The 12,611-nt window shown below is 40.9% G+C and overlaps 1 protein-coding gene and 1 pseudogene across 1 annotated transcript; both read right to left on the reverse strand.

Annotated features, from left to right (window-relative positions):
• Positions 1 to 12,611, reverse strand: part of LOC122925882 — a 2,558,103-nt pseudogene that overhangs the window by 444,016 nt on the left and 2,101,476 nt on the right.
• On the reverse strand, positions 10,034 to 11,001 carry LOC122928084. The gene is made up of 3 exons (XM_044280573.1): positions 10,912 to 11,001; positions 10,466 to 10,827; positions 10,034 to 10,317 (listed from the first exon to the last, which is right to left on the reverse strand). The coding sequence occupies exons 1-3, from the start codon at positions 10,966 to 10,968 to the stop codon at positions 10,128 to 10,130; spliced, it is 609 nt and encodes a 202-aa protein (XP_044136508.1). The 5' UTR covers positions 10,969 to 11,001; the 3' UTR covers positions 10,034 to 10,127.

Below are 12,611 nucleotides of genomic sequence, written 5' to 3' on the forward strand. Positions count from 1 at the left end.
TTGACCACGGTCTAGTAATGCTCTATGAGAGACATCTTTCAACACGTTTACGCCACAAAACTGTAATACATTTTTTTGGTGCATGCCCTGTTTAAGCAAAAAAAAATGTTTTCAACTTTTTAGGAGTCTTGCATTCTGCTCACCACATTGGTGGAGCAAGGCCAGGAATAATTGGTACTCCACATATATTATAATCTACACCAGGGAGCTCATGTAGATTATATCTGAAATTTGGGGGGTACTATCTTTCCTTGGGGAGAGAGCGCATTTATCAGCGTAAGGAGAGTTATAGGACATACACACTCTTCTGGAATTATTGGAAGAAAGGGATGCAAGTGAGCTCTTAACGAACTTTGCCTCTAATGCCACCAGATGTAAGGCAGCTATCCTACGAGCCAATGTTGAACCCTTTAAATAGGCCTTGAGGTATAACTTGGATATTAAATAAGCCAGCACCTCATCTGCAGACAGCTGTTTCGGATGATTGCCCCTCAACAGTGCAGAGCAGAGAGTACTGGCTTAACTGGATAAGAGGCCTATTTAAAGGGTCAAATATTGACCTAAGCCTCATTCACACGTCAATGTTTAACGGACGTATGCTGTACGTGTTCTCCACGGACAGCACACGTCCCCATTCATTTTAATGTGTGTATTCAGACATCAGTGTTTTAGCACGGTCCGTGGGTCCGTGTTTTCAGCTTGGATGCATGCTCTAGTTTGTCCGTGTTCACAGATCCATCACGTCCATTATAGTCTGTGGGTCCGTGAAAACCATGGAACCAACACGTATGCCATACGTGTTGCATTCATATTTCACGGATCATTAAGAAGAGATGCTTTGAAAATGAAATAGGGATGCAACACGGACAGCAAAAAACAGACACACGGACCCAACACGGATCCTTCACGGATAGCTTCACAGATGCATCACTGACCACCTGCTCACGGATTTGAGCACGGACATGGACGTGTGAATGAGGCATTATAGGATAGCTGCCTTATATCTGGTGGCATTAGAGGCAGAGTTTGTTAAGATTATATCTGAAATATACATGATATCCATTCCTGGTGGAGATTTCTATTCTGGCACACTGACTGCACAAATGTGCTAAAATGTGGTGCATTTGACACCAGCAGATGATAGATTAACCACCTCCGTCTGCCCGTTGACTATAAACATCTGGGAGGTGGTTCTCTATCTCTGAATTTACATTTCTGAACGTCATTCAGAGATCGCAGCTGCACACTAATCGTGCAGCTGAAGATTGGGTTGCCCGCTGTCAGTGACAGCAGAGCAACCCTTAGGCTGGGTTCACACGGGCGTTGCGGGTGACGTGCGGGAACAGATGCGGGTGCGTTGCAGGAAAATGTGTTTTAATGCGTTTTGCATGCGCGTGAGAAAAATTGGAATGTTTGGTACACAGACCCGAACCTGGACTTCTTCACAGAAGTTCGGGTTTGGGTTAGGTATTCTGTAGATTTTATTATTTTCCCTTATAACATAGTTATAAAGGAAAATGATAGCATTCTTCATACAAAATGCGTAGTAAATTAGGGATGGAGAGGTTAAAAAAATAAATAAATAATTTAACTCACCTTAATCCGCTTGTTCGCGCAGCCCGGCTTCTTTTCTTTCTTCTTCTTTGAGGAAAAGGACCTGTGGTGACGTCACTGCGCTCATCACATGGTCCATCACATGATCCATCACATATTAGCTATCACCACATCCGTAACAATCTGCTCTATAAAAATGTCACATGACCTAACCCCTCAGGTGAACGCTGTAAAAATAAATAAATAAATACTGTGCTAAAACAACACATTTTTTGGTCACCTTGCCCCATAAAGTGTTATAATGAATGATCAAAAAATCATATGTACCCAAAAATAGTACCAATAAAACTCGCACCTAATCCCCTAGTTTCCAAAATGGGGTCACTTTTTGGGAGTTTCTACTGTAAGGGTGCATCAGGGGGGCTTCAAATGGGACATGACATCTAAAAACCAGTTCAGCAGAATCTGCCTTCCAAAAACCATGTGGCGCTCCTTTTCTTCTGCGTCCTGTCGTGTGCCCATACAGCTTTTTTTGACCACATGTGGGGGGTTTCTGTAAAACGCAGAATCAGGGTAATAAATATTGAGTTTTGTTTGGCTGTTAACCCTCGATTTGTTAAAGAAAAAAATGGATTAAAATGGAAAATCTGCCAAAAAAGTGAAATAAAATTTAAATTTGATCTCCATTTTCCTTTAATTCTTGTGGAACGCCTAAAGGGTTAACAAAGTTTGTAAAATCAGTTTTAAGTAACTTGAGGTGTGTAATTTTTTTTTTACAATGGGGTCATTTATGGGGGTATCCACTATGTAAGCCCCACAAAGTGACTTCAGACCTAAACTGGTCCTTGGGTTTTGGCAATTTTCTTAAAAATTTAAAGAATTGCTTCTAAAATTCTAAGGGCTGTTTCACACGAGCGGATGCCGTGCGTGACATCCGCTCCGTGAAAGAGTGCCAAGACTCGATGCGGACAGCAGAAGCACGGAGCATTAACATGACTGATAATGCTCCGTGCCTCTCTGTGACCTCTTTACTACGAAATCACAGTGAGATAAAGTTGTCACTGTGATTTCGTAGTAAAGAGGTCACTGAGAGGCACGGAGCATTATCAGTCATGTTAATGCTCCGTGCTTCTGCTGTCCGCATCGGGTCTTGGCACTCTTTCACGGAGCGGATGCCAAGCACGGCATCCGCTCGTGTGAAACAGCCCTTAGTCTTCTAACGTCCTAAAAAAATAAAATGACATTTCAAAAATGATGGATAACATCACTGAATGGCTTGGATAAGTAAAAGCGTTCCAAAGCTATTACCACATAAAGTGAGATAAGTCAGGAAGGGTGCAAATGGCCTGGATGTGAAGTGGTTAAGACAGGAATATAAAATGCTGATCCTAATAAGGACCCCTATGTGGCTGATCCTTCAGAAGGTGTCTCCCATTTATTTTTTTTGCTTCTTACCATGTGCTATGGAGAGAGTATTAAGTACAAAGCATGTTGCCCTTATCCTCAGAAGCTTGAGATTGAGTATAAGGCTTGGTTTACAAGTCAGTGATTATCATCAGTGTTCGGGAGCCAAAACTGGAAGTGAAGCCTACACAGAGGTCATATTTGATGCACCAAACAATTATTGATGGAAATCACTGACCAAACTCTGATCAAAGCACAGAAATGTGATTTAAAGAGGACCTTTCACCTAAAAAAAAAAATTAAACTAAGACCATAGCTTTACTCACATGCCCCCATGAATTCTTCATCGTTATTTCTTTTTTCAAACTGAGCCCCCATTTGTCCGCTATGCTCCCCTGAATAGTTCCCGCCGTTTATGTTAATGAGCCAGCCTCAAATGGGCTGGCTTTAAAAGTTCTCCTCGGCGTGCCTTCTATCTTCTCCCTGGCACGGAGCGCATCCAATCAGCGCGCTCCGCTCTTAGCCAGGGAGAAGACGCTCCAGTTCTCGCGAGACTTCTGAGAACTGGAGCGATTTAGTCTATCCGGAGCCGGCGCCATCTTGGATTCCTCGGTGAGCATCGGAGACGGCAGCAGCAGCACCCGGATCCCGTAGGTAAGTTTGTCAAACACCCCTAGACAACGAGCAAAGTTGTTCCAATGTACCCCCCTAGACAAACGAGCATGATGGGGGTTATCCCCCCTCCCCTATGACAACGAGCATGATGGGGGGGATTCACCCCCCCCACCCTATGGCAAAAATAATGATGGGGGTGATCCCCCCTCCCCTATGACAACGAGCATGATGGGGGTGATCCCCCCCAACCCCTAAGGCAATAATAATGATGGGGGTGATCCCCCACCCTATGACAACGAGCATGATGGGGGTGATCCCCCCACCAACCCCTATGGCAATAATAATGATGGGGGTGATCCCCCCACCCTATGACAACGAGCATGATGGGGGTTATACAAACCCCCCCACCCTCCTCTCATAGCACTGCATGGAGTAAAGCATTTAGACTATTTTGTCTTAGTCTGGGACATTACGAAACCCATTCTAGTCTGTGAATTCCAAAAAAATGTCTTCCCGTATGACCATATGTGGATACATATGTTGATCTACTGATTTTTTATTTATTTATTTTTTTAGGATTATTCCTTGGACTTCATCTGAGTGGAGGAAGAGCAGAAAATAGTAAATTTAAAAATAACTGTGTTTACCAGCTTGTAATCATCACTTTAGCCTCTGTCACATTACTGCTGCCTCAGGTTTTACCACTGCATTTTACCACAACTATTTTGTGAAATAAAACATATTAGCCATTCATAGTACATTCATAGTAGCCATTTTTTGAGAAATGTATTGAAATATACGCTTCACAACCACCGCCCTCTTCCAATCATAAGTTGTGGACATTACTCTACGCCACTGTTGATGCTCATAATATTTATCGGACAGTAGAGGTATTGCCCAAAATAGTACCCCCATCGACCATCGCATTACTACTGTTACTCACACCTTATTACATGGAATTATGTACCCTGCAAATGAATACCAGAAATGCATTTTTTTAATCGTCAAAATAGATCCATAAAACAGGTATAAGAATGTATAGTGACTCGCATCAAATATCATTGTTTTTTTTTTTGTTTTTTTTTTAGGATCTCTACACTGTTAGTAATCTATTCATATTTTCCAAATTTAAAACATTCTAAAAAGGTAATTATAATACAAAAATACTTTTTCGGTTATGTCTGTTATAGTAAACAAAGAATAGTAATGATAATAATACAAACCCATATACTCATTATTCTTCATTCATTTTTAATATTTTTAATTTTTTTGGTAAGGATTTGCGTTTTAGAACCAGACCGGTAAGTTTCAATCCAACGTTCCTCGCTGGAAGAAGAAACATGTTCCGTAAAGTTTTGGAGTTCGGAAACCCTATCCATGGTTTCAAAAGTTTATTTGGCGGTTCAACTGTTAAACTGTTCTTTGTGTTTATACTTTTTAACACGAATGATGGTAAGTAAATACATTAGGTAAGTATTGAACAAGAAGCGAACGGAAAAATATTCCTTTCAAGAATCGACAATGGAAAAAAGAAGATTATCCCAAATTAATTGCGCACAAAATTTATTCCCCGTTGGAATACATCTTTTAAGAGTTCTACGTTTTGACGATACGAAGTTTGTTTTTACGGACAACATACATGGTAAGTTAACATTTAATTTTCATTATGTATGCACTCAGAATGTATTTACTAATCCCTTCTTTTTTTTTTCACAGGAATTTGCAAAATGCCTTCAACGTGTTGGGTCAAAAACTGCAAATTTGTCCCAGGGCGAATGGTCAATGGCCATGAAATACAATTACATAGCTTTCCATACAGTAAGGATAGAATTATAGAATGGTTGTCACTGCTAATGCCTTCTGATATTGAGAATGTTAATTATCTAGCAGAAGAAATTTTGGTATTAAAGCAAAAAAGATATAATAAGTATAGATTATGCTCTTTACATTTTGCTCAAAATAATTTCATTGTCAATGCTGTTGGCCGTGCACTTTGTGACAGTGCAAAGCCAACCATATTTGAGAATATACCAGAATTTGAGCGAAAAGTGCCTAAAACAAAAACGACTAAAGCAAAAGTTTCAGAACCACAATTAGACAACAGAGCATTATCATCTGAATCATCTGTAACTTTAGAGTCTAGTGGTCAAACTTCTTCGGTTTCATACCATGAAATTCAACATGTTACAGACAATGTTGAAACTCCAACTACCAAATTCATGGACGCTTGCACTCAGACAGATTTTGATCTGACCAATTCTATACTTATTGGTATTGACCGAAATGTTGTGCTTACGGAAGAACAGTCCCCTGTACGTCCGTTTACCAATATAGTTATAGAATCTACACCTTTGCCAGAGTGTTCCAACACTGGAAATCAACCAAAAAATATAATTCCATTTGGTAATATTCTTTCTCCAATTTGTGGGAAAAATGACCACAACTTGGTGCAACAAGAACAGGTGGGTAACCGTGATGATGATAATGTTAGTGGAATATTTCCATTGACAGCTGAAATGGATGAGTCGGATAATGAGTACACTACTTCTGATGTAGACGGAGGCGAAGTTCTTGATTGTAGGGATACCTCGTACGACCCTTTGATGGTTAGCCACTGTTCCTCTGATTTGTTAGCATTACAGTCCTTTGATGAAACTGATAATGAATCTCCCTTTCATGAACAACATGTTGAAGACATGGTTAATGAACCTAAACTCATAATTAACGAAAGTTGCCTAGATATCCTCTTACGGCAGGTGAAGTGTCAGTATCCCGAAGGTTGCAATCTGACCGTCAATTCATTTTCCAAACAAAGACAGGGTAGTGCTTTAATAGTTCGCGGGAGTTGCAGGAAAGGGCACCAGTCTTTATTATGGAATACCCAACCAAAAATTGGTCGTTTTTGGAGTGGGAATGTCCTTTTGGCAGCATCAATCTTGTGCAGTGGATTAAACTTTCAAAAGGTGGACGAGTTGTTTAATATTTTTGGTTTGACAACATTTTCAGAGACAACCTTCTATAGATATCAAACGAGATTTATTTTCCCTGCAATCGATATTGCCTGGCAGCAACAAAAGACAAAATTTCAAGAAGAAATGCATACTTTTCCAATGTGTTTAGCTGGAGATGGCCAATGTGATAGTCCTGGTCACTCAGCTAAATATTGTATTTATACTGTTATGGAACTGTATAGTGAAAAAATTATCGATTTTGAAGTTGTTCATCGCAGCCAGTGCAATTCTTCGGTTGCAATGGAGAAGTTCGGTTTTAAAACAGTTATGGAAAGAGTGATTTCCAATGGCTTTGACGTTTGTGTCTTTGTCTCTGATCGACATGTCAGTATACAAAAGGTGATGCATGAGTTGTACCCTGACATAGATCATCAGTTTGATATTTGGCATTACGCAAAGTCAATAAAGAAAAAGTTGATAAAGGCAAGTAACGGAAGAGCTGGACAGGAACTCAAACCATGGATTGATAAAATTGTAAACCATTTCTGGTGGACCGTGAAAACTTGTGATCACAACGAACTTTTCTTCAGGGAACGTTGGAATTCTGTTCTCCATCATATAGTCAACAAGCATGAGTGGGAGGATGGAGAACACTATAAAAAATGTTCCCATGCAGAATTAGAAATTCAAAACAGTTCTGTTTTATGGTTAAAAAAGGAAAGCAATGCTTTTCACAAATTAGAAGAGATTGTTCGAAATAAACAGTTTAACAGTGATGTTCCCCACTTGATCCGTAATTGCCACACCGGACCATTAGAAGCCTTCCATAGTCTAGTATTAAAATATCAGTACTAAAAGGATACATTTTGGTATTGACGGCATGGAAGCACGAACAAAACTAGCCATCCTGGCACATAATAATAATATAGGAAGAGATCAAGCTGTTGTTCATGTACCAACATCTGTCTCCGCACCCATCGGTACCAAACGAACAAAATTAATTTTGCCAAAGGGAAGAAAACGCTGGACGGTGAAAAACGTCTATGAACCGATGAGTGTACAACATGTCGAGAATATTTTAGTCGACTGTTTGAAAATAGCCTTGGGAGACATAACTCCAGAATGGAACAGTCGAACACCCGATCTTCCGCCTAACATAGCAAATGTTGAGCGCCCAAAAAAAGCTGATATTGTACGTCAACATTGGTCTAGATTTGGCAAAAAATAAATAATTTAAAATCCATAAAAACCAAAAATTAATCATTTTTAAATTAAGTTCCAAAATTTTGTTTAGCTCATCCGTTACTTTCCGGTTTAGTTACGTTTACTAGTTATTCTTGTTATTAATTTTCACTATTTGAAAAGTTATTTTATATGTGCAGCTCAACAATGAAGTAGAGGATATGCGGTATCAACTCGACATCAACTATTTATAAGGTAAGTATTATTTTATTTTTCTATTCACTAAATCTATAAAATCTATATTTTACACATCATGTACTTTACAGAGTGGTTTTTGAGAAAAAGTGATTTGTGAATCGTAAAGTGCCACAAATACTTGAAATTGAAAATGCTTGAACCTTTCAATGTATTTTTTTTCCAGACTTTTTTGAACAGGTGGACAGCCGGCGCGTGGTAGGAAAGCTCTCTAGCCGTGGAGTGTGATTTGTATCAGCGTCTCCACGGTAGGTGGTAGTTATTTGACTATGCCGTTGAGGACCGGTTTGTGTCTGCTTCTTTACCTCTACATCCAATGCCTTACCAGTACTTTTCTCACTCAGGTGGAGAACCAGTACCACCCCATTCTTGACACGACCTGGACTCAAGACAGCGGACAACATGTGAGCGCACAGCGGTGTGAAGAGCCACAACCTTGCCGAGACCTCTGATGCTTCGGTTGCGTTTTTTAATAAGTATATTTTTTTCCTGGACCTTTCCAGACTTTTTTGAACAGGTGGACAGCCGGCGCGTGGTAGGAAAGCTCTCTAGCCGTGGAGTGTGATTTGTATCAGCGTCTCCCTGGTAGGTGGTAGTTATTTGACTATCCCGTTGAGGACCGGTTTTTGTCTGCTTCTTTACCTCTACATCCAATGCCTTACCAGTACTTTTCTCACTCAGGTGGAGAACCAGTACCACCCCATTCTTGACACGACCTGGACTCAAGACAGCGGACAACATGTGAGCGCACAGCGGTGTGAAGAGCCACAACCTTGCCGAGACCTTTGATGCTTTTTTTTACAACTTGCATTTGCTGTAACCATGTCAGGAACTAAAGAATTTTTGTATGATATGTATAAATCATGGATCTCAAACTCATGGCCCTCCAGATGTTACAAAACTACAACTCTCATCATTCCCTGATAGCTGTAGTATGCCCAGGCATGATGGGAGTTGTAGTTTTGCAACAGCTGGAGGGCCACGAGTTTGACATCCCTGGTATATATCAAGTAATATTTGCAAAATAAATTATATATAAATATATAATAAGTTTTTGGACAGATTTATATAAATATATATATTTTGAAGGGAAAGTATTTTCTTCAAAAAAAATAAAAATTTATATGTAAATGTCCAAAAAAATTGTGTGAGGATTGGTCAAGGCTATGAGGGGATATGGAGGAGGCCTTGTTAAAAAAAAAAAATATATATATTTATATATAGTTCTAAATTTTTATTTTAGATTTTGTTTGGATGCACAAGTGTATACAGGTAGTATGACTTAGGTCTCTTTAAAAAGAACGTTTTTATGGTTCTGTTTACAGGCCTTTTACTTGCTTATGTAGACGGACAGCACTACATGTGTTGTCAGCATCCGTCTCTGTTACGAGTCACTTCAAAAATAATGCAACTTGTCCTCTTCTTGTCAGTTTTGAGTACAAGAATATGTCTGTTCATTATGGGCTGAGCCTTCAGCCAATAGTGGAAGGCACACAGGCAGCATCCGTGTTTTGCGTATCTGAAAATAGGCGAGCGTGAAGAACCAAACGTTCATTTGAAAGAGCCCAAGTATTCATTTTAAAAAAAAATTTATGAAATGTATTTATTTGTATAGTAAATAGTTTGTAACAATGGTGACATGTTTTATGCTGTTTCATTATATTTCGACAATCCTGTTCAAGTGTTATTATATAATAAATAACAATATTCCAGTAAAAGTTATTTTATTGTCATAAAATAAGATTTATTTAGTATTTTTTGGGAGAAAAAGGGTAAATAGACACAGAAAAAAATCTCTATAAGAAACATGGTCGTCGCTGTTAGTCCTAGTTTACAAGAACGTGTGTGCCCCATTGCCATGCAGCGGATCGATTAACTTTAATGGGTCCACGATCCGACCGTAAGTATAGGACGAAACCCGTCTGAACCAGTAAGGTAATGCTTCCAAGGTGTCCCGTTCCGCATCTATGATGAGAGCAGAGGTCTAACGACGACCCAAATGTTGCAAATATAGTCTCATTTGCGTGTAGTACAACATAATTCGTTGGTGAATTTTGGACAAATAAAAAAATCAAGGAACGAGTATATATGGATTCATTGAACAAGTGCACACGTAACAGGTCAGCCACTGTAATAGGTTCAATTATGATGACAGATGCCCTTTATCTACTCCATGGCAAGATACTCCGCTGGCTCTTCTCTAAACATCAGAAACCCACAATAATCCTGCTCTGGGTCAGGGAAAACTTTTCTTATGACGGAAACAGCACAAGAAGGAATTGGTCTTCTTTTGGCCACGCCAAGATAGCCATGTATCCAAGCTGTGAACCCACGATAAGCTGTTTTTCTGAGTAGCCTATAATGAAATAGTAAATACTTTAAAATTTTATTTTTAAACAAATTATCAGGTTTACATAGAATTGAATAGAAACTGAAAAGCCAAATTCAGGTTTTTGAATCAATTCAATAATCTGTTGAACCATCCTTTACAAACATTTACTAACCTGTTCAAATCTTTGTCCGGGGGTGGATGCAACACTTGACCTATTGACCTCATCGACACCTCCACTTTTCCTCGATCTTGACAGAATTGATGAAAGTAGTCATGTTCGATTATACATCCCATTTCTTCTAAATAAGGTTCAATATTTGAGACTTCTTGGCAGCATATTGATTCGACTGGCGTTGGCATTGGTTCACAATTGTTACAAGTACACCATAGCTTATTTCCAAGTCTGTAGTCCGACTCTTCAATTTCAACGTTGGCCTCCGAGTTTGAGGGTCTAGTGGGGTTTTCAGGAAAACAGGGTTCTGAATTGTCAGGACAACCATATTTTTCTTGGAGACGCTTTTTTATCCATTCCAACTAGACATGACAAAAAAAATAATAATCTGAATTATCAAATAAATTGTAGTCAAAATTAAAATGCAAATGTAATAAGTTTATTACTTTTTCAGCTCTTGTCGTTGACGCACTCGATGATACTTGATGCGAGTCACTATCCATTCTTATACCTGTTTTAACAAAATAAAAAATTAGATATTTGGAGAATTAAAATAGTATTCATGGTATTCATTTGAAGGGTACACAATTCCATGTAATAAGGTGTGAATAACAGTTATAATGAGATGGTCGATGGGGGTGCTATTTCGGGCAATACCTCTACTGTCCGATATATATATTAGGACCATCAACAAAACAGTGGCGGAGAGTAAGGATAACCCCCATCATTATTATTGCCATAGGGGTTGGGGGGGATCACCCCCATCATGCTCGTTGTCATAGGGTGGGGGGATCACCCCCATCATTATTATTGCCATAGGGGTGAGGGGGATCACCCCCATCATTATTATTGCCATAGGGGTTGGGGGGGGATCACCCCCATCATGCTCGTTGTCATAGGGGTGGGGGGGGATCACCCCCATCATGCTCGTTGTCATAGGGTGGGGGGATCACCCCCATCATTATTATTGCCATAGGGGTGGGGGGGATCACCCCCATCATTATTATTGCCATAGGGGTGGGGGGATCACCCCCATCATGCTCGTTGTCATAGGGTGGGGGGGGATCACCCCATCATTATTATTGCCATAGGGGTGGGGGGGATCACCCCCATCATGCTCGTTGTCATAGGGTGTGGGGGGATCACCCCGATCATTATTATTGCCATAGGGGTGGGGGGGATCACCCCCATCATGCTCGTTGTCATAGGGTGGGGGGATCACCCCCTTCATTATTATTGCCATAGGGGTGGGGGGTATCACCCCCATCATTATTATTGCCTTAGGGGTGGGGGGGATCACCCCCATCATTATTATTGCCATAGGGGTGGGGGGGATCACCCCCATCATGCTCGTTGTCATAGGGTGTGGGGGGATCACCCCCTTCATTATTATTGCCATAGGGGTGGGGGGTATCACCCCCATCATTATTATTGCCTTAGGGGTGGGGGGGATCACCCCCATCATTATTATTGCCATAGGGGTGGGGGGGATCACCCCCATCATGCTCGTTGTCATAGGGTGTGGGGGGATCACCCCGATCATTATTATTGCCATAGGGGTGGGGGGAATCACCCCCATCATGCTCGTTGTCATAGGGTGGGGGGATCACCCCCTTCATTATTATTGCCATAGGGGTGGGGGGTATCACCCCCATCATTATTATTGCCTTAGGGGTGGGGGGGATCACCCCCATCATTATTATTGCCATAGGGGTGGGGGGGATCACCCCCATCATGCTCGTTGTCATAGGGTGGGGGGATCACCCCCATCATTATTATTGCCATAGGGGTGGGGGGGATCACCCCCATCATTATTATTGCCATAGGGGTGAGGGGGATCACCCCCATCATTATTATTGCCATAGGGGTGGGGGGGATCACCCCCATCATGCTCGTTGTCATAGGGTGGGGGGGATCACCCCCATCATTATTATTGCCATAGGGGTGGGGGGTATCACCCCCATCATTATTATTGCCATAGGGGTGAGGGGGATCACCCCCATCATTATTATTGCCATAGGGGTGGGGGGGATCACCCCCATCATGCTCGTTGTCATAGGGTGTGGGGGGATCACCCCCATCATTATTATTGCCATAGGGGTGGGGGGTATCACCCCCATCATGCTCGTTGTCATAGGGTGGGGGG

The sequence above is a fragment of the Bufo gargarizans genome, chromosome 2 (assembly GCF_014858855.1).
Source record: "Bufo gargarizans isolate SCDJY-AF-19 chromosome 2, ASM1485885v1, whole genome shotgun sequence".
Classification (NCBI taxonomy): domain Eukaryota; kingdom Metazoa; phylum Chordata; class Amphibia; order Anura; family Bufonidae; genus Bufo; species Bufo gargarizans.